The sequence below is a fragment of the Hyla sarda genome, chromosome 5 (genome assembly GCF_029499605.1).
Source record: "Hyla sarda isolate aHylSar1 chromosome 5, aHylSar1.hap1, whole genome shotgun sequence".
NCBI classification, from domain to species: Eukaryota; Metazoa; Chordata; class Amphibia; order Anura; family Hylidae; genus Hyla; species Hyla sarda.
Genome location: NC_079193.1, coordinates 94,510,643 through 94,537,931, shown reverse-complemented (window position 1 = coordinate 94,537,931; position 27,289 = coordinate 94,510,643). Strand labels below are relative to the sequence as shown.

The 27,289-nt window shown below is 44.4% G+C and overlaps 1 protein-coding gene across 5 annotated transcripts in view; it reads right to left on the bottom strand.

The window, feature by feature from the left end:
- The window catches only part of KCNH8 (potassium voltage-gated channel subfamily H member 8), a 402,862-nt gene that overhangs the window by 250,552 nt on the left and 125,021 nt on the right, over positions 1 to 27,289 (bottom strand). Inside the window, exon 1 of one of the 5 annotated variants that reach the window (XM_056519952.1) lies at positions 7,734 to 7,820. The exons of the other annotated variants lie outside the window; for them this stretch is intronic. Within the exon in view, the coding sequence (XP_056375927.1) occupies positions 7,734 to 7,743 (10 nt within the window). The 5' untranslated portion in view covers positions 7,744 to 7,820. Of the gene's footprint in view, positions 1 to 7,733; positions 7,821 to 27,289 lie in introns of those variants that run through there. 5 annotated transcript variants of the gene reach the window in all.

Genomic DNA, 27,289 nt, shown 5'->3' with positions numbered 1-27,289 from the left:
CCACCACTAGCCGGTCGGGGACCAGACCGGGATGCCTGCTGAAATCATTCAGCAGGCATCCCGGCACATCGCTGAGGGGGGTCCTGAGACGCAAATTGCCAGTCAATTCAGACCGGCGATGTGCAGTGATTCCGGGTCATATGGGTCTCCGGTGACCCAGAAAATAAGAGGGATTAGGGGTGACCGACCAATAGCAGATCAGGGGCGGGGGGGGGAGTTTGATTCCCCTGTTCTGCCCCCCCCCCCCCCCATGGTAGTCAGGGCAGAACAGGGGAACTTTAGTGTGACTGGCAACGATCGGTGGTGGCGGGCGGCGATCCTTTCCCTGGTACGGTGTGCTGCAGACTACAGAAGCCGGTGAGTTGCCTAGCAACATCTGGAGGGCTACAGTTGGGAGACCACTATACAGTGGTCTCTAAACTGTAGCCCTCCAGTTGTTGCAAAACTACAACCCCAGAATGCTCAGACAGCTGTTTGCTGTTTGGGCATGCTGGGATTTGTAGTTTTGCAACAGCTGGAGGGCTACATTTTTCAGATCACTGTGAAGTGATCTCTAAACTGTGGCCCTCTAGATCTTGCAAAACTACAACTCCCAGCATGCCCACACAGCAGTTTGCTGTCTGGGCATGCTGGGATTTGTAGTCTTGCAACATCTGGAGGGCCACAGTTTAGAGATCACTGTTTCTAAACCGTGGCCCTCTAAATCTTGCAAAACTACAATTCCCAGCATGCACGAGCTGCAAACAGATGTCTCACCATGCTGGGAGATGTAGTTGCGTACCTCCAGCTGTTGTATAACTACATCTTCCAGCATGCCATTTGGCGATCAGTACATGCTAGGAGTTGTAGTTTTGTAACAGCTGGAGACACGCTGGTTAAAAAATGCTGAGTTAGATAACAGAACAAAACTGAAGGTTTTCCAACCAGTGTGCCTCCAGCTGTTGCAAAAGTACAACTCCCAGCATGCGCTGTCTGTCAATGCATGCTGGGAGTTGTAGTTTTGCAACAGCTGGAGGTTTGTCCCCCCCATTCACATGGGCGGATTCACAGTGAGTTTCCTTCTTCAAGTTTGAGCTGTGGCAAATTTTCCGCCGCAGCGCAAGCTCCTTGCGGGGAACTTACCGTAAACCCCCGCCTGTGTGAATGTACCTGAAAAATACTACACTAACACAAATATAGAGTAAAACACTACATATACACACCCTTAAACTGTCCCCCCAATAAAAATGAAAAACGTATCGTATGGCAGTGTTTCCAAAATGGAGCCTCCAGCTGTTGCAAAACAATAACTCCCAAGATTTCCAGACAGCCACTGACTGTCCAGGCATGCTTAGAGTTTAGCAACAGCTAGAGGCACCCTGTTTGGGAATCAATGGCATAGAATACCCCTATGTCCACCCCTATGTAATCCCTAATTTAGTCCTCAAATGCGCATTGGCGCTCTATCACTTCGGTGCCCTGTCGTATTTCAAGGAAACAGTTTAGGGCCACATATGTGGAATTTCTGTACTCTGGAGCAATTGCGTTACTAATTTTGGGGGGCTTTTTCTCCTTTTACCCCTTATGAAAAGGAAAAGTTTGGGTCTACACCAGCCTGTTAGTGTAAAGAAATAAGAATACCCAATATGTGGACGGAAAAAGCCCTGCGGACGCACAACAAGGCTCAGGAATGAGAGCGCACTATGTACATTTTAGGCCTAAATTTGTGATTTGCACAGGGGTGGCTGATTTTACAGTGGTTCTGACATAAACGTAAAAAAATAAATACCCACGTGTGACCCCATTTTGTAAACTACAGCCCTCACGGAACAAGGAGCCTTAACACCCCAGAGGTGTGACAAATTTTCATTAAAGTTGGATGGGAGAATGAAAAAAAAAATTTTTTCTACTAAAATGCTGATGTTACCCAAAATTTTTCATTTTCACAAGGCAAAATAGGGAAAGAAGCCCCCCAAAATGTGGAACCCTATTACTTCTGAGTAAGAACATACCCCATATGTGGATATAACATGCTCTGCGGGCAAACTACAATGCTCAGAAGAGAAGGAGCACCATTGGGCTTTTGGAGAGAAAATTTGTCCAGAATTGAAGGCCACGTGTGTTTACAAAGCCCCCATAGTGACAGAACAATGGACCCTCCCCCACAAGTGACCCTATTTTGGAAACTACACACCTCACGGAATGTCATAAGGGGTACAGTGAGCATTCATGCCTCATAGGTGTCTGACAGATTTTTGGAACAGTGGTCTGTGAAAATAAAAAATCTAATTTTTAATTTGCACAGCCCACTGTTACAAAGATCTGTCAAACGCAAGTGGGGTGTAAATGCTCACTACACCTCTTATTAAATTCTGTGAGGGGTACAGTTTCCAAAATGGGGTCACATGTGGGGGGGGGGAGCGTCCACAATTCTGGCACCATGGGGGGCTTTGTTATTGCACAAGACCACCGACTTCTATTCAAACCAAATTCTCTCTCCATAAGCTCAATGGCGCTTCCTCTCTTCTGAGCATTGTAGTGCACCAGGAGAGCACTTGATGTCCACACATGGGGTATTTCCATACTTAGAAGAGATGGGGTTACAAATTTGAGGGGGCATTTTCTCTTATTACCACTTGTAAAAATGTTAAATTTGGGGAAAAAACTGCAAATACTTTACCAAAACTTCTTTAACCCCTTAAGGATGCAGGGTTTTTCTGTTTTTGAACTTTCATTTTTTTTCTCATCACCTTCTAAAAATCATAACGCTTTCAATTTTGCACATACAGACCCATATGAAGGCTTTTTTTGTGCCATCAATTGTACTTTATAATGACATCAATAATTTCACAACAAAATATACGGCAAAACCAGAAAAAAAATATTTGTGGGGCAAAATTGTGAAAAAAAACGCCATTTTGCAAATTTATCGGGGCTCCCAATTCTACGCAGTGCAATATTCGGTAAAAATGACACCACATCTTTATTCTGTAGGTCCATATGGTTACAAAAATACCTATTATTAGGTTTTATTTTATTTTACAACTTTAAAAAAATTATAATTAGGCTGGGTTCACACTATGTTTTCTCCCATACGGGAGCGCATACGGCAGGGGGGAGCTAAAACCTTGCGCTCCCGTATGCCTTCGTATGCGCTCCCGTATGTCATTCATTTCAATGAGCCGGCCGGAGTGAAACATTCGGTCCGGTCGGCTCATTTTTGCGCCGTATGCGCTTTTACAACCGGACCTAAAACTGTGGTCAACCACGGTTTTAGCTCCCCCCTGCCGTATGCGCTCCCGTATGGGAGAAAACGTAGTGTGAACCCAGCCTTACATGGACCAACATTTGCATGTGTAAAATTGTCATATTCTGCTCCTTATAACTTTTTTATTTTTACATATACGGGGCGGTATGAGGGCTCATTTTTTGTGCTGTGATCTGAAGATTTTATCGGCACCATTTTTGTTTTGATGGGGACTTTCTGGTCACTTTTTATACATTTTTTAAGGTATACAAAGTGACCAAAAATACGCAATTTTGGACTTTGGAATTTTTTTTATGTGTACGCCATTGACTGTGCAGTTTAATTGACAATATATTTTTATAGTTTGAACATTTACGCACTCACAATACCACATGTGTTTATTTTTATTGTATACTTATTTTTTTATGGTATCTGGGAAAAGGGAATGATTCCACCTTTTAATATGTAAGGGGTTATTGGGTGTTTTATTAAACTTTTTATTCAACTTTTTTTTTTTTTTTACACTTTTAGTCCTCTTAGGGGACTTTTAGGAGGAATCAGTAGATTCCTCATCCAGATCAATGTGATTCCATAGAAACACAGTGTCTCTGTGCTCTGTGCCTGATTGATAAAGCCTGGTTCAAAGAGGCTCTATCAATCACAGAGCTGGAACAGCCATCAGAGGAAAGGTAAGCCTTCTTGCTGCCTCCACAATGAATTCCCCCCCCCCCCCCCCAGCGATCGCGCTGCGGCGGTGGGGCATCCACCCAACTGGACTACCTTTGACAGCGGTGATCTAAAGGGTTAATAGCTGGCTGTGGCGATCGCCCCCCCATGTCGGCTATTAATGCCGGCCCCCAACTACAGGAATAAGCTGTGGGCTGCATAGTATGGTGCGGGCTCGAGTCAGGAGGCCTCATCATACACCACTTGCTGTGTCAGGATGAGCCGGCTCGTCCTTAGATGGCAATCGGTTAAAAATATTTTAACATAGCCACATGAATTTGAACTGTTAAAGAGGTAATTTCCTGATGATATGTTCCTTTCAAGTGCATAAAACTGGATTATAAAAAGCATTACTACTTGTTTTGAATGTACAGCATGTAATGGTCCAGGACAGGAGTTGAACCTAGAACATATACTGTACTGTGGCACTTTAGGTTAAGAATATTGCAGAAAAGTCCCACAGTGCATTGGTATTTCCAGTGTTATATTGGTAAGGGATATTTCTCTACAACAAAGAGAAGGTTTTCAGCTCACCCATTTCTGTAGTAATTCCTCCTGCAATCCACCATTCCTCTATATGTCTCTAGAGCAGGGCAAAGAGTCTTGGGACCGCATTGGAAATGGTTGGATATGCCAAGAATTAAGATCGTTAAGATCATTTAGATCATTTAGATTCCTTTTATCTCAATGGTCCCGTCTGCTAGAGGATACTGGAACTGATATATGTGTAGTGTGCTGTCCATAGGATTTACATGCACTACAAATAGTGTGGAGTACGTAATGAATGGTGTGTTAAGTCGATGAACGTTCCCTTGGTACTTGCTACATCTGTACAATATGAACTTACCTTATGAATTTAAAATGTATTTATTCCCAAATGAAAATCCTATGGTAACCTTTGAAAAGGCTGTTGGTCATGAATCAGACATTCATTAAGACCTTCGGATATTTCCATGTACAGTTCTTCTCCATAATATAAACCATTCTTCCCTCTAATTAGCCTAAAACTGTCAGTTTAAAAATAGGCTCCTTAATTTTCATAAATCAAGCTTAGATTACTGTAGGTGACGAAGCACGGAGCGAAGTAAAATATCATAGTCCTGGCAAACCTCATTTATTGGTAGATTTAACTTTCATTTATGAAGATTCTTTTCCATTTAATGATATTTACAATTAAAGGGGTCTTCCACGACTTGTATATGGATGGTCAGAAAGTTCCTTTAAAATGTATTTAGTCTTTTTGACACCTTTTGGCTTTTATAATGATCCATTGTGATTTTTCTCTTTGTGAATAACAATTTTACGAAGTATAGCACAAAGGACATGACTACATAGAGTTGAGGGAACTTTAAAAAAATTTGGTTTGCCAGGCTTGCAGAACTTTTCAAAAAAGCTCTAACCGAACCTTCAATGCAATAACTCTCCAAACTTGTGTATATTACTGCCTAAGACATATAAAGCCTTATTTAAAGGGGTACTCTGGCCCCAAGACATCTTATCCCATAGGATAGGGAATAAGATGTCAATGGGATTTTTTTACAATCCATTTACATCCCTGTGCACCCGTTTGCCCCCGTCTGCACTCCTTTCCGTTTTTTTCATGGAAGAAAAAAACGGCACATGCAGTATTTTTTCTTCTGTGAAAAGAACAGAATAAAACACGGACATCACAATTTTAACATTGAAGTCTATGGCAAACGGATGAACCTTTAAAGGGGTACTCCGGTGCTTAGATATCTTATCCCCTATCCAAAGGATAAGATGCCTGATCACGGGGATCCCACCACTGGGGACCCCCGTGATCTTGCACACAGCACCCCAGTTAAAATCAGTCCCCGGATCATGTTCACTCCGGGTCTGATTACCGGCGACCACGGGGCAAGCGTCACGCTACGCCTCTCAATGCAAGCCTATGGGAGGAGGCGTGACAGCGCGGGGGGCCCCCTCAATGCAAGCCTATGGGAGGGGATCCCCGCAATTAGGCATCTTATCCCTATCCTTTGAATAGGGGATAAGATGTCTAAGTGCCGGAGTACCCCTTTAATGTCATCTGTTTGCACCCGGGTTTAAAATATCCGTAATTACAGCTGAGCACGCTCAGAAGAAGTGAAATCAGCAGACTCCTACAGTGTTGTGGGACTACTACTACTCCCATCATGGAAACAAGTCTTTTCCATGATGGGAGTAGTAATTCCTCAGCTGCGGGAGTCTGCCGGAGGGTGGGGGGACTACATTAGTGTTTGTACTACTATCCCCATCATGGATCAGACTCTGTTCCATGATGGGAGTAGTAGTACAGGGGCTGAGGGATTGATCGCACCGGGTCTCACTTCCGAGACCCATTATTAAGCAGGGGAGTGGGTGTCATGGTCCGCAACCCTGCAATGTACTTTATGTATTTTACTTTCTTTCTTAAATTCCCCGCTGGGAGCTCTGAATGGCCCGTAGGGATTTTTAAAATGGACAATGTATATTAAAAGCGCTGTGGGGGGCAAGATATATAGAGCTATATATCTAGCCCCCCAGCCCATTTATAAATGCCCGCCAGCGCAAAAATATATACCCCGCAGTATATATATGTGACCCCTTGCAGGCGCATTTATAATTATATACCCATTAATGCAGCGCTATCTGTGAATAGTATTTTACTCGCAGAGCATCAAACCAGCCGACGCCGGGATGCTGCTGATAGAATACTATTCATACATAGGGCTGCAGGGGCATATTATATAGGAGTGCTGTGGGGGCCAGATATATAGTATTATCTGGCCCCCACAGCACTTCTATATAATATGCCCCTGCAGCGCTATGTATGAATAGTATTCTATGAGCAGCATCGAGGCGGCGGCTGGTGAGAAGCTCTGCGAGTAAAATACTATTCACAGATAGCGCTGCATTAATGACATATACGCTGGCGCGGGTCACATAAATGCGCTGGCAGGGGGTATATATTGATAATTGCTCTGGCGGAGGGTATATAATTATAAATGCGCCTGCGGGGGGGGGGTCACATATATATACTGCGGGGTACATATTTTTGCACTGGCGGGGGTTATATCTTTATAAATGCGCTGGGGGCTAGATATATAGCGCTATATATCTTGCCCCCGACAGCGCTTTTAATATACATTGTCCATTTTAAAAATCCCGCAGGGAGCCCTGATTGGCTCTTCAGTACGGGCCATTCAGAGCTCCCTGCGGGGAATTTAAAAATGAAAGTAAAATACATTGTGTACATCGCAGGGTTGTGGACCATGCCGCCCACTCCCCTGCTTAATAACTTCTGATCGGATCGGGTCTCAGAAGTGAAATGTTAACTAATAAATATTACTTTTATATATGGAAGCAACATAGTGTAGTCACCGTTATTCTATTCTACACGTTTACTTTATAACTCATATAAAATCACATCACATTATTTATTCTATTCATAAATACTGAATTGCATGTACTGATATTTTCGGTATCTGATATAAACAGACTCCACTAACGATGCAAATTTCTATTTATTGCAGTCAGTATTTTGTCAATAGAGAAAGATATTAAAATATAGATTTTTGTTAGAAATAGACCAGAAAATACAGCCAGAGTCTGCCAAACTTTCAAAGGAAATTCCTCTGTTCAAATTTACCTTCATGTAGTGATGACTTTCTTATAATACAAAGGCAAAGTGAATAAAGCAGTTAAATAAACTTAAATGAAATCTGTCATCAGTGTCACCTACACTAACTTATCAATACAGACAGGCAGTGCAGGTGACACTGATGACAACGGTACTTACCTTGTCCCATTCCGTGCTGTAGTTTTCCGGCAATCCTTTTCGGTATCTTCAGCTCCGGGCCCGAGTTGGATCATTGGCGAAGCTCAGTGATGTCACCGCTGCTGTTCTTTGCTGGATCCTGTTGCTAGCAAACAGCAGCAGTGACATCACTAAGCTCCGTCCATGCTCCAAGTCGAGCCCGGAGCTGAAGACACCGAAGAGGATAGCCCGAGAACCACAGCACTGAACGGAACAAGGTAAGTACCGTTGTCATCAGTGTCATCTGCACTACCTGTCTGTATTGATAAGTTAGTGTAGGTGACACTGATGACAGATTTCCTTTAAAAGTAAAAATTAATAAGTAGCAGTACCATGAAATATTGAGCAATTGCATATGAGGTTAGTTTAATTTATCTTCTCTGGTTCCTTCCAAAGAAGATATGGTTTAGAACTTAAAATGGTACAGTTGTATTATTGGACTAGAGGGAAATTTATCAAGATTGGTGTATGTGAGTGATTTTTCTCTTTCATTACTCTATTTTGCATGTTTCCCCCTCTGCAACTTTTTCTGAAAACTTTTATCTGGTTGAGCAAATGTGGGATTTTTTTGAAAAATGCTGCCCACGGGCAGTTTTGTAAGCTAGGTCTGGGCCTGTATAGATTTGCAACACAATAACGCAGTGGAAAGAGATACGTTTTACTATGTTCATTGGTTATCTGTATGTTTGATCTAATATTGGCACCTTATCTGCACAAAAATCGAAAATTGTATTAATGGTATCATCATATCTAGGGCTTATTTGGATCTGATTGCGACAGCAAACTCACAGTTCCAGGATTGTAATAACAGCCATACCTGGCAAACAGACACTGCATTCTAAGGACCTTATGCTATGCAATGAGTATGACGATCTGGCCTTTACACTCTTTCAGAGACAAATCCCTTAATGAGTATAAGAGTCAACATCATCTTAAAGAAGAGTAACCTTAGCAGTCAGTCATAGCACAGCTTTGAATTCCTAAATTGCACAGTAAAGAAAACGTTGCACAGTTTATTTGTTTAACGGTTGTTGTTTTTTTTTTTTTTATAAATGATATATTACAGTATTTCCTAACAAAAATTTCCAAATGGCATTACAACAGGAGCCTAGTATATGCTCACTGGAGGGCTTTCAGAGTACTTTATACCTTTATCATGTATATCTTAACTGTCTTAACCAAGATTATGTCATATCACAATGTATACACTTCTTATAGACTCAGGATTAAACTCTTAAATTTCTATACAAAGCTGATATCATAAAGAACCACAATTGGCATAGAGTAGACTTAAATGGCCACTGTCACATGTTATAGAGACATGTAAAATGTTTTGATCGCTAGATGTCTGGGTGTTAAGACTATAACAGATAGCTAGAACTAGCTGGAAAAAAGAGTGTGGTAAACAAGTTAAACTTACAATGTAAGTCTATGGAATTGTCTCAGTCAACCATGCTTTTCTTTCTGCTCATTCTAACAATTGGTCGGGATCTGAACACCTAGACCCCCACCGATAAAAACTTTTGACATGTCTCTAGGATATTTCAAAAGATTTTTGAAGTGACAGATACACTTTAAATTTTCTTCATGGCATGAATCATGCTTTCAGTCTTAATAGTGAAGGTCATTGCTACCATGATCGGCATCTGCCATGTTATTTTAATTCCGAAGTATTGCACAGATAGCATAAACAGAAACAATGCATTGTCCTGTACTCAGTTGTCTAGTAGTCAATTGAAACAAAAATAATTGTACCTTTACACAATGACTTACTGTATGAAATGTACCATTGTGTTTATTTGCATTGAAGTTTGATAAATACTACTACTCATAATAATAATAAAAATCATAATAAATCATTCTGTTAAGGCTTCAATCTAGTGAATGCTTTTTTTTTTTTTTTTACTGTCACTTATTTCACAGTACAGTAGAATCTCCCAATAGCGGACACTCACTCCCTATTGGGAAAAAGGGCTCAAAAATCTTACTGAATGACTGAATACTGTACTGTACTCACTCCAGTGTAATTACCTATGAAATATGATAATTAAGCAATATTACAATAGAATATCCCAGTGCCGTTTAATCACCCCTTATCCCTCCCCCATATCATTTCATCCCCCTTTTTAACCAGTGCCAAATTATCCCCCCATTACTCCCTGTGCCACATAATTTGCCCTTGATCCCCTGTGCCATATCATTCCCCCTTTATTACCCTCTGTGTAAATTCATCACCTCCCTCTTTATGAAGTGGCACAGGGTGATAAAGGGGAATGAAATGGCATGGGGGGTGGATGGTACACAGGGTGGTGAAGAGGGGGTGATGAATTTGCACATAGGGTAATAAAGGGGAAAATAACTAGCACGGGGGATCAAGAGGAAATTATATGGCACAGAAGGTAATAAAGAAGGGGTTATTTCGCAAAGGGGAAATAAAGTGGCACAGGGGGATCAGGAAAGAAGAGGGGTGAATGATGTAGCCAGCAGACGTACAGAGGCAGAAGACTACTGTTTAAACAGCGGTCTTCTGCTTCCGTGCTGGGGCTTCTACAGGGGGTGCATTGGGGGCCTGGGCCCCCTGGGAGCCTGGGCCCCTTACTGGGGTATTGGCTATACCCCCCTGACGGTGACCCTGTGTACAAGCTAGGGCTGGCACAGTGTTTTGTCCCCTACTATACCCTATTGGGAGGGTTTTTTCCCCAATGGGTGTGTTTTGTCCCCTTTTGGGTGTGTCCACAATTGCTTTTGGGAGTGTCCCCTATTTGGAGGGTGAAAATACATTAAGCCTTATGGGACTCTGCTGGGGAATTAAAAACTTTCCGCAATTGGGAGGTGTCCCGTATTGGGAGGTGTCCGCTAAGGGAGATTGTAGTTTACTAATTGCAATGCTTTCAGTCATTCATATAAAATATAATGGCGAACAAAGAAGTCGTCCAGCTCCCGGGATGCAATAAAAGAAGTATTCTTTATTAATCCAGCAGATAGGATAGACACATAGAAGCAGAAGCGTCTGACGCGTTTCGCACAGAACGTGCTTATTCGTAGACGAATTCAGTCTACGAATAAGCACGTTCTGTGCGAAACGCGTCAGACGCTTCTGCTTCTATGTGTCTATCCTATCTGCTGGATTAATAAAGAATACTTCTTTTATTGCATCCCGGGAGCTGGACGACTTCTTTGTTCACAATTTGTACTTGGCCGAGGGCGGGACCGGCATGTCCGTGCTCAGCTGATGCATGTTCCCTAACAGGTGGTGAGCGGAACCAGTACTTTGTGCATACAAAATATAATGGCCTAGTAAATAGTGTGTATTAAGTTAGTTTTATTTAAGGCTGGGGTCATGCATAGTGTTTTGATCAGTATTTTGGTTAATGTTTTTACCAATACCAAAAGTGGGTCCAAAACACACAAAAAAGGTGCAAATGTTTTCACTATAGCTTTTTTTTTTTTTTTTTTTGTATCAGTATCACTCAAGATCAAAATATACACCAAACTACTGTGTGTGTGAACCCAGCCTAACAGTGAATTTCAATCAGCCATTTGATAGTTCCATGTGTTTTTACTACTGTAATGCTAGCAGTGCTCACTGATCAGAAAATAGCCACAAAAGGAAAAAAAAACTCATAACTGCCAATATGCAACACTACTCTTGCTGGCTTAGTCTTAGACACTCCCTAGGTATTCACCAGAGCCTGAAGTAAGGCAGGACTTGGCTACTGGGAAACAAGATTGTGGCTATAGAGTTTGGTGCAGTGCAAGTTTGTAAGATAGTGAAATTAAACAGATATCTCAGGCAGGTAGAAAAAGAGTTGTCAAAGAAACCTAGGTCAAAACCAGGAGAGCACAGATAAGGCTGCTTTCACACTATGAGCATTCATCCATTATTAAATGTCCGTTTTCTCTGTAGAAACAGACGTTTAATAACGGATGGAATAAAGGGTGCTAACGGCTGAATAAATATGCTAACGGCTGAATAAATATTCATCCGTTACCCTTATCCCTCATGTATGGCTAAACACCTCTGCCTACAGACTTCCACAGCCGGGACTACTACTGCACCCATCATGGAACAGACTTGTTTCCATGATGGGAGTAGACATTCCCTGGCTGCAGGAGTCTGCAGACAGCTGGGGAGGCTACGTTAGTGCTTGTACTACTACCCCCATCATGGAACAGACTCTGTTCCATGATGGGAGTTGTAGTACAGGGGCTGAGGGATTGATCGCACTGGGTTTCACTTCTGAGACCCGATGCGATCAAAAGTTATTAAGCAGGGGAGCGGGGGGCATGCTCCGCAACCCTGTGATGTATCAGTGTGTTTTAACTTTCATTTTTGAATCCCCCATCGGAAGCCCTGAATGGCCGATCAGGGCTCTCAGCGAGAGATTGAAAAATGAACTTTGAGAGTGGCAGGGGCCAAAGAGCACTGTGGGGGGCAAGATATATAGCGCTGTATATATGGCTGCAGGGGTATATGTTTGTAGAAGCACTGGGGGGGCAGATAGCCCTATATGTCTGCCCCCCACAGCTCTTCTATATACACATGCCCCTGCCGACGTATGAATGAAAAGTATTTCTATTAGCAGCGCATAGAGCGGGGAGCCGACTCTATGCGCTGCTAATAGAAATACTTTTCATTCATAGGGCGGCAGGGGCATGTGTATATAGAAGAGCTGTGGGGGACAGACATATAGGGCTATATGCCCCCCCAGTGCTTCTACAAACATATACCCCTGCAGCCATATGAATGAAAGGTATTTCTATTAGCAGCTCATAGTGCCGGGAGCCGGCTCTATGCGATGCTAATAGAAATACTTTTCATCCATACGGTGGCAGGTGCATGTGTATATAGAAGAGCTGTGGGGGGCAGACATATAGGGTTATCTGCCCCCCCCCCCCCCCCAGTGCTTCTACATACATATACCCTGCTGCTATATGAATGAAAGGTATTTCTATGCAGCGCATAGTGCCGGGAGCCGGCACTATGCACTGCTAATAGAAATACTTTTTATTTATACGGCGGTAGGGGCATATGTATATAGAAGAGCTGCGAGAGCACATATACATGCGCTGCGGTGGGGAATATATTTAATGCGCCGGCGGGGGGTATATATTTAATGCGCTGGCGGGGGTCATACCTAATGCACTGGCTGCTGGGGGGCTAGATATATAGACTATATGTCTGCCCCCCCCTCTGCAGCGCTATATATCTTGCCCCCCACAGTGCTCTTTGACCCCTGCTACTCTCAAAGTTCATTTTTCAATCTCTCTCTGAGAGCCCTGATCGGCCATTCAGGGCTTCCCGCGGGGGATTCAAAAATGAAAGTTAAAACACACTGATACATCGCAGGGTTGCGGAGCATGCCGCCCGCTCCCCTGCTTAATAACTTTTGATCGCATCGGGTCTCAGAAGTGAAACCCGATGCGATCAATCCCTCAGCCCCTGTACTACAACCCCCATCATGGAACAGACTCTGTTCCATTATGGGGGTTGTAGTTCAAATACTAATCTAGCCGTAGCCAGGGAATTACTACTCCCATCATGGAAACAAGTCTGTTCCATGATGGAAGTAGTAGTCCACCCTCAGCACTGAAGGAGTCTGCTGATGTCACCTCTTCTGAGCATGCTCAGAAGTAATAACGGATATAATAAACTGTGTGCAAATGGATGACATAAAGGCTCATCCGTCAGCCATAGACTTCAATGTTAAAAATAATGGCCGTTAATTTACCTGTTTCTTGTGACGGAAGAAAAATTAGTGCATGTGCCGTTATTTCTTCCGTCACAACTAACGGCAGTTATTCATGACGGACTATAACGGGTCATAAAGGATGATCAAAAAATCCCATAGACTTTAATGGGATTATTTAACGGCCGTCTACCAGGGCTTTTCTAACGGACCTTTGTAACGGATGAATTTTTATAGTGTGAAAGCAGCCTAAGACAAATCAGGAGACGAGAGATTAGTCAAAAAACTAACATTCAACACACACAAAAGAAATTCAAGTACCAAAGCAAAATTGTACCAGGGTAAATGCAGAAACCAGGAAACATGTAGAATCACAAGCAGTGAATGAGAGCAAAAGAGTAAAAGCTAGGGTCTTAGCTCTTGACTGGGTGACAGACTTGAGACTTGAGCCACTGCATTAGTGGAGTAAACCCAGCTAAAATGGTTCCAGTGATCAAAGGAACCCTAGGACAATCGCTTCTCCAGTACTATTGCATAGGTAGAATAAAATTTTGCCAGGGACCGCTGTAGCAGAGACAGACAAGTAGGGCAGATGTATAAATGTAAGGGTAAAAAGGGGGGGTACCAAATGCCTCTAGACTAATACCATAAAATGGTACATGATGATGGAATTACAGAAAAAATAAATCGGACTGTGCTTATTATTTTTTCTGTAATTCCATCATCATGTACCATTTTATGGTATTAGTCTAGAGGCATTTGGTACCCCCCCTTTTTACCCTTATATATTATTTTGTACTAGTATTTTTTTGGTGTAAATACTTTCCATTTAGCCTCGATTAATTTATATTGTGAGCTGCACATACCCCATTTTTTTAGATGTATAAATGTGTTGGTGTATCCAAATACTCACGATTTTATATAATTTTGAAATATTACACATTATAATGACTTACTGATTTGTCCACTAGTAAGGCCAAATGTAAAATACAAGGTCTGATACTGTTAACTGTAAAGGATATTTCTATACAAAAAAAAATAGCTGACTTCAAATATTAGAGATGCAAAAGGAATGCTTTTCAGTTACTAGAGTTGAGTGAACTTTTGAAATGTTTGGCTAGGCAGCTTGGCAGAACTTTCCAGAAAAGTTTGATATGGTGCAAACAGGTTCTCCATGAATCAGAAAATAAATAAGCCTCATAACTTATGTACCGTATATACTCGAGAATAAGCCGACCCGAGTATAAGCCGAGACCCCTAATTTCAACCCAAAATCCCAGGAAAAGTTATTGACTCGAGTATAAGCCTAGGGTGGGAAATACCTCATCCCCCCTGTCATCATCCAGACCCGTCATTAACATCCTCATCATCCCCTTGTCATCATCCCACACATCCCCCCTTCATCATCCCCTTGTCATCATCCCACACATCCCCTTATCATCCCACACATCCCCCCTTCATCATCCCCTTGTCATCATCCCACACATCCCCTTATCATCCCACACATCCCCCCTTCATCATCCCCTTGTCATCATCCCACACATCCCCTTATCATCCCACACATCCCCCCTTCATCATCCCCTTGTCATCATCCCACACATCCCCTTATCCCACACATCCCCCCTTCATCATCCCCTTGTCATCATCCCACACATCCCCTTATCCCACACATCCCCCCTTCATCATCCCCTTGTCATCATCCCACACATCCCCTTATCATCCCACACATCCCCCCTTCATCATCCCCTTGTAATCATCCCACACCCCCCCCCTTCATCATCCCCACCCCCCTTCATCATCCCCACACCCCCCCCCCTTCATCATCCTCTTCTCATCATTCGCCCTCAGTGGTCTTCAACCTGCGGACCTCCAGAGGTTTCAAAACTACAACTCCCAGCAAGCCCGGGCAGCCATCGGCTGTCCGGGCTTGCTGGGAGTTGTAGTTTTGAAACCTCCGGAGGTCCGCAGGTTGAAGACCACTGCGGCCTTCAACATGCGGACCTCCAGAGGTTTCAAAACTACAACTCCCAGCAAGCCCGGGCAGCCATCGGCTGTCCGGGCTTGCTGGGAGTTGTAGTTTTGAAACCTCCGGAGGTCCGCAGGTTGAAGACCACTGCGGCCTTCAACATGCGGACCTCCAGAGGTTTCAAAACTACAACTCCCAGCAAGCCCGGGCAGCCATCGGCTGTCCGGGCTTGCTGGGAGTTGTAGTTTTGAAACCTCCGGAGGTCCGCAGGTTGAAGACCACTGCGGCCTTCAACATCATCCAGCCCCCTCTCACCCCCTTTAGTTCTGATTACTCACCTCCGCTCGGCGCTGGTCCGGTCCTGCAGGGCTGTCCGGTAAGGAGGTGGTCCGGTGAGGAGGTGGTCCGGGCTGCTATCTTCACCGGGGGCGCCTCTTCTCCGCGCTTCCGGCCCGGAATAGAGCCGTTGCCTTGACAACGACGTATCTGCGTCGTTGTCAAGGCAACGTGACTATTCTGAGGCCGGGCCCGAAGCGCTTAGAAGAGGCCTCCCCGGTGAAGATAGCAGCCCGGACCACCTCCTCACCGGACCACCTCCTTACCGGACAGCCCTGCAGGACCGGACCAGCGCCGAGCGGAGGTGAGTAGTCAGAACTAAAGGGGGTGAGAGGGGGGCTGGATGATGTTGAAGGCCGCAGTGGTCTTCAACCTGCGGACCTCCGGAGGTTTCAAAACTACAACTCCCAGCAAGCCCGGACAGCCGATGGCTGCCCGGGCTTGCTGGGAGTTGTAGTTTTGAAACCTCTGGAGGTCCGCAGGTTGAAGACCACTGCGGGTGGGGGAGTTCACTCGAGTATAAGCCGAGGGGGGTGTTTTCAGCACGAAAAATCGTGCTGAAAAACTCGGCTTATACTCGAGTATATACGGTATAACACTGCGTAAGGGCTTTAAAGCCCTGTATAACAATGCTAGGCCACCTAGGATTGTATGGAAGTGGTTTTATAGCTAAGTTAAAGTCAAAGGTATGGTGACATGTGGTAACCCATGGTAACTAACAGCTTGTTTAAAAACACACTGCACTAGTGGATTTTTTATGTTTAGAAATAGAAATGAGCAAATTGAATCTGGCGAATCCGAATTCATTACGATTTTCAGGAAAAATTTGATTCACAACGAATGTGAATATCGCCACAATTCTATCGCACAAATCGCTTCATTAAACTCCATTTAGTGTGATCCAGGCTCCAGGGCATCTAAAATGGCGGATCCACATGTAAGGACATGGGGCAAGGAATCCTGGGAAGGCAGGAACAAGTTCAGGTGGGATGACCTTGAATCACACGCAGGATGCAGCCTATCAGCAGCCAGTCACCCCTGTGATGTCACAGCCCTATATAATTGGCAGCCATATTGCGGCCAGTTACTTCAGCCTTTCACTGCAGAGAGATAGATAGGGACAGACAGCGCTGAATCACATGCAGGATGCAGCCTATCAGCAGCCAGTCACCCCTGTGATGTCACAGCCCTATATAATCGGCAGCCATATTGAGGCCAGTAACTTCAGCCTTTCACTGCAGAGAGATAGATAGGGACAGACAGCGCTGTGTCTGTCTACAGCGTTCTATTACAGAGAGCAGTGTGTTGCACAGAACAACAACAATTCAGCTCAAGCACAAAACCTGCCTAGAAGCACTGATAGCGAAATGAGTGAGATTGAGGGAGAAAGTGAAATTTTGGGAGGTGTACACAGCGAATGTCTGCTGCAGCACTGGTGTGTACTGCTGGTGTTGTACACAAATACTTTTTAAAGCGTACTGTATCACATTGTTCTCCCCTCATAAGTGCATAGCACATACATACATCTAAGTGGTGTTCTATTTTGTTCCTGTTAAAGTCTCAAGGGCCTAGATACTGTGAAAGGACAACCAAAAGTACACACCTGCTGCTGTTCTAGACAAATACTGTTAAGCGTAGTGGAGCATTTTCAACTGCCCTCATAAGTGAATACCACATACATACATCTAAGTGTTGTACCATTTTGTCCCTGATGTAAGTCTTAAAGGCCTAGTTACTGTAAAAGGCCAGCCAGAAGTACACACCTGCTGCTGTTCTAGACAAGGCAGAGAAGTGCCAGGACGTGCACAGAGGAGTGGCAGAGGAGTAAATTCATCTGGCACATGTAGAGGTCGCAGCAGACTAGGGGCAATTGGCAGCAGGAGTCGCAGTGAGAGGCCTGATCTCCCGGTATCAGCTAGCGGTCACGTCTCAACCAGCAACCCATCTGCCGTCATTGATTGGTTAACACGGTCATCCACTTCATCACAAGTGACATCTGATACCCCCAGTCAACAATCGGTGGGTTCCTCAGACACAACCCTCAGTTGGCATGGAACAGGAGCAGTCCCTGTCCTCCCATTGCCTCTGTCCTGTGTTGTTCCTTCCCCTACAGAAGTGTCTTCTGCGGTGGGTTCAGATCCAGTATTCAGTGAGGACAATCTAATAAGGGAGGACAGTCAGCAGCTACTGCCCAGCCAAGAAGTGGAGGAGACATCCGCCGCTAGGCGGGCAAGTAGTGATGAGGAGAATAATGTGGGAGGCGGTGTTGCCAGCGTTCAGGGTCCTGAAGCAGACACTGTTGAGGAACCTGAGAAGGACATCAGTGGCACCTGTTGATGATGAAGATGATCGCAAATGGGAGCTGGGTGCAGAAGGGGCTTCATCATCATCAGGAGAAGAGGGTTGCAGGTTGCCCGTGAGGCAGCAGCGGAGCCAGAGAGGTGGTAGCATGGTTGGCAGTCAGCATGGTGGCAGAAGTGGAAATTCTGGAGCCAAACGTGCCCGGGGGAGACCACCTGTTTCGAGACAACCTAACTTCCCGGGAGGTAGTGGAACAGGGGTTCCTGGAGATGGCGGAAGTAGCAGTCAATTAGTGCAGACTGTTGGTGGGAAAATCAGCTACTCGGCGGTGTGGCAGTTTTTCATCAGGCATCTGGAGGAGGTTAACATGGTATGCAAGATGTGTTGGCAGAAAGTGAAGCGTGGCCAGGGTCCCAATGTTGGTACCACGGCCCTGCATCAACATATGTTCAGCCAACATAAAGCGCCCTGGGAGAACCGTGGCTCCAATGAGGTGGTCCAGCCTGCTGCATCACCCGGTGGCACGCCGCTCCCTGTTTCAGCAAGCCAAGGCTCCACCACCTCAGCTGAAGGAAACTGTATGTCATACCCTCCTTCTGTCGCTCCAGATGCTCCTGCATCAGTCATTCCAACAGCAATCCATCGGCGAAGCCATGTCCAAGAGACAACAGTTATGCACCCGCTCATCCAATGGCGCAGAAGCTGAATGTGCTCCTGTCCAAGTTGCTGGTGCTGCAGTCCCTCCCTTTTCAAGTGTTGGATTCTGCACCTTTCAGAGAACTGATGGCTTGTGCTGAGCTGAGGTGGAGAGTCCCAAGCCGTCATTTCTTTGAGAAGAAGGCAGTACCAGCCCTGCAAAATTTTGTGGAAGAGAAGGTGGACCAGTCCTTGAGCCTGTAGGTGTGTACTAAAGTGCATGACAGCGCCGACGTCTGGAGCTGTAACTATGGTCAGGGACAATACATGTCCTTTGCAGCCCACTGGGTGAATGTGGTTCCTGTACAGTATCAACAGCAACTTGGACAGGTCACGCCGCTTGCTCCTCCATGCTCCCAGGCCATTGGTCCTGTGACAGTGTGCGACTCTGCCTACTCTTCCTCCACCGTGTCCTCAGCCTCCACTGCATGGACAAGTCTCAGTGCCCCTTCAGCATACAATGTGTGCAGGGCACAGCATTGTCACGCTGTTCTTCACATGGTTTGCCTTGAGGAACGGAGTAAAACAGGGAGGAACTGCTAAAAGTCATTCATAAAGAAATCGAATCATGGCTTACTACACGGAAAATGGAAATGGGAACCATGGTGACTGCCAACGGGAAGAACATCTTGTCTGCACTGCGACAAGGAAGGCTTAGCCATGCGCCCTGCATGGCACATGTGTTCAATCTCGTTGTGAAACAGTTCCTGAAGATCCCTGTTCCCCCCATTTGCAAGACATCCTAACAATGGGAAGAAAACTTTGCATGCACTTCAGCCACTCATACACCGCAAAGCACACGCTCCTTGAGCTGCAGCATAGTCTGATTTGCGACGTTGCCACATGTTGGAATTCTACCCTCCATATGTTGGACCGACTATACAAACAGAGAAAACACATCACCAATTTGTTGATGATCCAAGCGGATAGGGGGCTCCCCTGTGTAACTTCAATGTCAACCAGTGGCAATTCATACGTGACACCTGCCGTTTGCTCAGGCCCCTTGAGTAAGCCACATTTTTAGTAGGTCGCCAGAATTACGGGATGAACAACGTCACTCCACTGCTTCATTTCCTACAACACGTGTGGAAACTATGGCTGGTCAGGGCACTGGAGACGTGGCACCTACATCTCATGGCCACATGAGTCCTGTGAGGGCTGAACTGGATGAGGGGGAGGAGCACAGGGGAGCACATTTTAGGTTTCACGAAATGGGCGGTTTTTCTAGTCATCTGACAGGAGAGGAGGAGCAGGAGCAGCCAGAGGAGCTGGAGGGTTATGAGGAAGGCGAGACAGGGGTCCCAGACACACTGTGGCAGTATGCAGTGGAGATGGAGGAAGGGAGTCCCTCCAAGTCACTTCCACAAATGGCACAATGCATGCTCACTTGCTTGCATAGTGACCGCCGAATTGGCACTATTCGACCCTCGCTTCCAGCACAAAATGGGGGCCCTCTTTGCACCAACTGAGAGGGAGGACAAACTGACCTACTTCAGAGACATCCTACGTAGTCAGTTGGCCGATGCCTATTGGTGCCATTGTCCATCCTCTCGCAGGTCTGAATAGGGGGGCTCTCTGCCCTGGGGAGGGGTGGGGTGACAGGAGCAGTACCAGCTCCATCAGCAGTAGCCTGAGTCTACTGTCATTGATGAGTAGCTTTCTTCACTCGCATAGTGAATCAACCCATCAGCAGCAAATAGACCTGGAGCAGGACCTGAACCAGCAGGTGGTGGCATACCTTGACATGACCATGCCAACACACCTTGAAGATCCGCTGGACTTCTGGGCAGCCAAACTTGATTTGTGGACACAACTAGCAGAGTTTGCCCTGGAAAAGCTGTCCTGCCCGGCCAGTAGTGTGCCATCAGAGCGGGTGTTTAGTGCAGCGGGGGCAATAGTAACCCCAAGAAGAACTCATCTGTCCACGAAAAATGTGGAGAGATTGACCTTTGTGAAGATGAATCAAGCATGGATAAGCCAGGATTTCCATGCACCAATGCCTGATGCATCAGAGTAGATTGACCATGGTGCCACACCAACACTTCACAAATATGCATAGTGCCAAACAGATTTAAGGTGCTGCTACCGAGTTACAAACATTCCTCCGCATCAGGACTTTTTTCACCCACCTTCATCACTGGTACTGGTATTGCCACCCACCGCACCACTCTGTCACCGGGTCACTTTCAGGACTCCTGATGCTGCTGCTGCCACCTCCAGGCTGTGTCATTCAGCCACCATATGGTCTCCTCATGCTGCCGCCAGTTCCAGACTGTGTAATTCAGCCACTATATGGTCACCTCATGCTGCTGCAAACTCCAGACTGTGTCATTCAGCCACTAAATGGTCTACTCATGCTGCTTGTACATTACTTCAACATTTTTGAGGTACCACTAGCTACCATAAAACTTAAATTTAAAATAGAAAATTGATCTTCTAATCTTTGGGATTGTGAAGCCCTATTGTCTCCTCATGCTGTTGCCAACTCCAGGCTGTGTCATTCAGCCACTATATGGTCTCCTATGCTTCCGCCACCTCCAGGATGTGTCATTGTACTTGTGTCATTGTACCGCCATGTGGTCTCCTCATGCTGCCACAAACTCATTTCTGTGTCATTCAGCCACTATATGGTCTCCTCATGCTGCTGGGACATGACCTAAAAAATGTTATGGTAGCACTAGCTACCATAAATCTTCAATTTAATTTTGAAAATTCATTTTTTAATTTTTGGGATTGTAAAGCCCTATGGTCTCCTCCTCATGCTGCTGCCAACTCCAGGCCATGTCATTCAACCACAATATGGTCTGCTCTTGCTGCTGCCAGCTCCAGGCTGTGTCATTCAGTCACTATATGGTCTCCTTATGCTGCTGGGATATTACCTAAATATTTTTATGGTAGCACTAGCTACCATAAATCTTCAATTTAAATTTGAAAATTCATCTTTTAATTTCAGGGTCAGCCGCTCTTCTCTGGTCCCCTGCTACATACATATATATATATATATATATATATATATATATATATATATCTTTATATTTCCCACAGAAATATTAGATTGGCTGGAACCATCCGGCCAAATTGGAGCTCTCTGTGGGAATTATGAATAGGTGTATATATACGGCAGTGAAGGGGACCATAGAAGAGCGGCCGGATAGCAACGGGTGTCAGAAGTGACACGGGCGATCTGTCAATTAGTACATGTACCACTTCTCCCATCATGGAACAGTGTGTTCCATGCTGGGAGTAGTAGTACTACCTAAGAGATGTAAAAAAAAAAAAAGAAAAAACACACAAACTACATTTTTATTAGGCTTCTTTCACACTATAGATTCTTCATCTATCGATGTTCTTAAGACCCGTTATAACATCTTTCATGTACCATTATTTTATGGCCGTTTTAGCATCTTCTGAGGTGCTCCATGTTGGGAGCAGTAGTACCTACAGTTGAGGACAGATCACAGCAAGTGTCACTCCCTGCGATCGTCCTATATATTGCAGAGATGCGAGCGCAGGAGACTTTCAACTCCCTCCAAAGGTTTTTTATGGGGTTGAGATCTGGAGATTGGCTAGGCCATTCCAAGACCTTGAAATGCTTCTTACAAAGCCACTCCTTCGTTGCCCAGGCAGTGTGTTTGGGATCATTGTCATGCTGAAAGACCCAGCCATGTTTCATCTTTAATGCCCTTGCAGATGGAAGGAGGTTTTCTCTCAAAATCTCACGATACCCGGCCTCAATTCATTCTTTCCTTTACTCGGATCACTTGTCCTGGTCTCTTGACATAAAACAGCCCCAAAGCATGATGTTTCCACCCCCATGCTTCACAGTAGGTATGGTGTTCTTTGGATGCAACTCAGCATTCTTTCTCCTCCAAACACGACGAGTTGAGTTTTTACCAAAAGGCTCTACTTTGGTGTCATATGACCACATGACATTCTCCCAATCCTCTTCTGGATCATCAAAATGCTCTCTAGCAAACTTTAGACGGGGCCGCACATGTACTGGTTTAAGTAAGGGGACATGTCTGGCACTGCATGCTTTGAGTCCCTGGCGGCGCAGTGTGTTACTGATGGTAGCCTTTGTTACTTTGGTCCCAGCTCTCTGCAGGTCATTCACTAGTTCCCCCCGTGTGATTCTGGGATTTTTGGTCACTGTTCTTGTGATAATTTTGACACCATGGGGTGAGATCTTGCGTGGAACCCCAGATCGAGGGAGATTATCAGGGGTCTTGTACATCTTCCATTTTCTAATACTTGCTCCCACAGTTGATTTCTTCACACCAAGCTGCTTGCCTATTGCAGATTCAGTCTTCCCTGCCTTGTGCAGGTGTACAATTTTGTTTCTGGTGTCCTTCGACAGCTCTTTGGTCTTTGGCCATAGTGGAGTTTGGAGTGTGACTGTTTGAGGTTATGGACAGGTGTCTTTTATACTGATAACAAGTTCAAACAGGTGCCATTAATACAGGTAACGAGTGGAGGACAGAGGAGACTTTTAAAGAAGAAGTTACAGGTCTGTGAGAGCCAGAAATCTTGCTTGTTTGTAGGTGACCAAATACTTATTTTACTGATGAATTTACCAATTAATTTATTAGAAATCCTACAATGTGATTTCCTGTATTCTTTTCCTCCATTTTGTCTCTCATAGTTGAAGTATACCTATAATGAAAATTGCACGCCTCTCTCATCTTTTTAAGTGGGAGAACTTGCACAATTGGTGGCTGACTTTTTCCCCCCACTGTATCTGTAGCTTTGTGTACAATTTATAGTCAAATTAGTTTTTATTGAATTTCACACACTCTACTACAAGCACTATGGGGTAAATTTATCAAAACCTATCTAAAGGAAAAGTTGCCCAAATGCCAATAGCAACCAATCAGGCTTCAGCAAACTTTTCCTTTCCACAGTTTCCTTTTTCATAACTCTCCTCCTATGTGTGTGTGGTAATCTTACAATAATGTCATCATAAAAAGGAGATAAAATAAACAATATATATATATATATATATATATATATATATATATATATATATATATATAAAACAAAGTAACTAACAAACTAATAATTTGTGTATCATTTTTTATTTACATTATATGATGCATAGAATATTGGATCATATTTTAGGTAGTCCATTTTAAGAATCAAATAAAATGTATTATACAATCAAATACAAACTTCTTATTCTATTTTAGGCTATTTACATAATCTAGACACATATTTTGTGGTGGATACAATTTTTTATATGCATTATGTGTTGATATTATGAAACAGTCGATGTTAACAGAGGTTCTTGTCTGTGCTCTTATCTCCTTGTAGCTATAATAATGAGCCAACATATTATTTAACAACTGGAATTAAACTTGAGAAGCACAATCAACTAAGTACTTTACATCCCTTTTAATGAAATTGCATGGAGGAAGCTTGGAACACAGCCAATATGAGCCAGTGCTTATCATTTTAATATGTACGCATGTGTACAGTAAGCTGTTGGTGACAAATAAATAATTTAGAGCATTAACAGCATATGTTTCTTTTTTCATTGTGGAACATAAAAGGTAAAAAACTGAAAACACAAACAGATATAGCAATATTCAAATATTATAGCTACATTCAAATGTTTGGTTATTGATGCTCTGCCTTCCTGTGACCTTTTAGGGTGAAACATTCATTCCTGTTGTGTTGGATTAAAAATTTTTTCTGTAAAAACAGTGAGTACCATTTGATCTGTCTACAGTATCTATTAATTTTAAAACATATATTGTAACATATATTGTATAAAGTATGATATATTTTCGGTACATCACTATCACCAGTGTAAATAATGTAGAATGTAAAAATATAAAAGTTCACAGGAAGGCAGAGCATCAACGATCAAAAATTTGAATGTAGCTTTAATATTGGAATAGAAAGTTGGGATTTTCCAAGATTGAGCACCACTATACATGAGCATGTATTACCTGTATATGCTCCCGATCACACCTCCTTAGAATTTGTAGCAATTAAAGCAGTGCTGGTCTTTCTCCTATTTATCTAAGCTCTTATTTAAATTAATGTACAGATGTGGCAAGCATAACCGTGATTTGTAGCATGTTAGGATAAGTTATCCACCCAAGTACAATACTATAAAGTGTTTACACAGACTTATGATTAACATTACTACTCAATTACAGTACGAGCCTTGATCTCTGGTACATTGGGATATCCCAACCCAGCGCATTGCTGTGTCGAGTTAACACACTCAAGATAAGCATTTCTGCATCCGTACATTTAACACTTACAGAAGCTAGACTCTCTCTGTCACAGAGACAGGTGTCCTTATCGTCATCGGTCCCAGAAAGGGGAATCATATTGAGTATTCCCTTCCCCATAGGCCATTGACTATCTGGGAATGGGCTACCATTACAGTTGTGTGCAACATTTTGGGATCTAGTCTGTAAAAATATTTAGTGAGTGATTCCATCAATTCTTTAAAATACAAATATAACATTCAACCTTTCTACTGCAATAGGTACCTTACAACAGGGATCTATATTGTAACGCCGAGCGCTCCGGGTCCCTGTCCCGTGGAGTGCTCGCAGCGTTCTTCTGTGTGCAGCCCCGCTGACCAGGAGCGCTGCTCTAGTGTCCCCGGCGAGGATGCGATCCGCGTGGCGGGACGTGCCCGCCCGCGGGTCGCATCCCGATCCTCTCACCTGCCCCGTTCTCCTTCTATTCCGTCCCGGTGCGCGCGGCCCCGCTCTGTAGGGCGCACGCGCGCCGGCTCTCTGAAATTTAAAGGGCCAATGCACCACTAATTGGTGCCTGGCCCAATCAGTGTAATCACTCTCATTTTACATAAAAACCCTCTTCCCCTTCCTGTCCTTGCTGGATCTTGTTGCCTTGTGCCAGTGAAAGCGTTATTGTTTGCCCTTTGCCTGTGTATCCAGACTATTGCTGTTGCCCCTTACTACGAACCGTTGCTACCTGCCCTGACCTTCTGCTACGTCTGACCTTGCCTTTGCCTTTTCCTTGTGTCCCGCGCCAGTCTCAGCCGCCAGAGGGTTTGAGTCGCTACCGGGTGGAACGACATGGGGGTTACCTGCCGCAGCAAGTCCATCCCGCTTTGCGGCGGGCTCTGGTGAAAACCAGTAATCCCTTAGATTCCGTTTCACTGGAACGGCCCACGCCATCGCCTCTCTGGTACAGAGGATCCACTACCTGTGTCCTCCCCGCATACCAGTCCGGATCCTGACAATTTTGGGAGATACACTTTAAGCTATGGATTATAGCACTAGAATTATTACATTTGTAACATTTACAATCTAATATAATTAATACTTTCTTGTGCCTAGAAGAGTTAAAGTAGGTACTTAAACATGGAATTAAGCAGTCTAAAGGGCATTCAAAGTACAGATTTTTTTTTTTTTAAACATGGCCTCTAGGGGCCAAAATCAGTTCAATTTCTAATAATACAATAATAGACTTAAAAAGGAGCTGTGGCCAACCTCCCTACCGCCACCCCAAAAAATGAAGTTGACATTATCATTAAAGGGGTACTCTCCTGTCCCATCAGCGGAACCCCGCGCAATCCCCGGACCGGTTACGTGGTGTTCTGAACACAAAAGCTTGGAGCTTCCGGGTTCGTAAAGTCAGACCATGCCCCCTCTATTCATGTCTATGGGAGGGGGCATAATAGGTAGTACATAGCCATCACACACCCTCCCATCCATAGACATGAATGGAAGGATGTGACGGCTGTGGTCGCCCATTATCTGGCTCGTAGCAGAGTTTGCTCCGTGCATCAGATGACTGGGTTGCAGACCTGAAGATGGTGGGGGAGGGGGGGGATGTCCCAAATTCTGACATTATAGCTATGTGTATCCTGTTGTTTCATATATTTCTGTTTGCTTTTGTGTATTTTGGAACTCACTCTTTGTATTTGCCACTTTTTGCTTTGTATTTAGCTGTATTACTTTAAAGTGTACCTGTTGTTAGCAAAACCTTTTTGTATAATGTAGATTATACCATTATATGTGTATTGTAATATACGTAGGTTAAAAAAATATATATTTTTGGGTGAAAGAATGCTGTCCCTGCAGATACTGCATGTGTGTCTCTGTGAGGAGAAGAAATACAGGAAGTGAGGGTGGGACAAGTAGAGCTCTGTGCAGACTCCGGGCTTGTCAATCATCCTGCTGTGTGAGTGGGGGCGTGTCAAAGAGCCTCAGTCCACCGAGCCCTGCTTGTCCTCAGTGTACAGAGCCCTGCTTGTCCTCTGTGTATAGAGCCCTGCTTGTACTCAGTGTACAGAGCCATGCTTGTCCTCAGTGTACAGAGCCCTGCTTGTCCTCAGTGTACAGAGCCCTGCTTGCCCTCGGTGTACAGAGCCCTGCTTGTCCTCACTGCACAGAGCCCTGCTTGTCCTCAGTGTACAGAGCCCTGCTTGTCCTTAGTGTACAGAGCCCTGCTTGTCCTCAGTGCATAAAGCCCTGCTTGTCATCAGTGCACAGAGCCCTGCTTGTCCTCAGTGTACAGAGCCCTGCTTGTCCTCAGTATACAGAGCCCTGCTTTTCCTC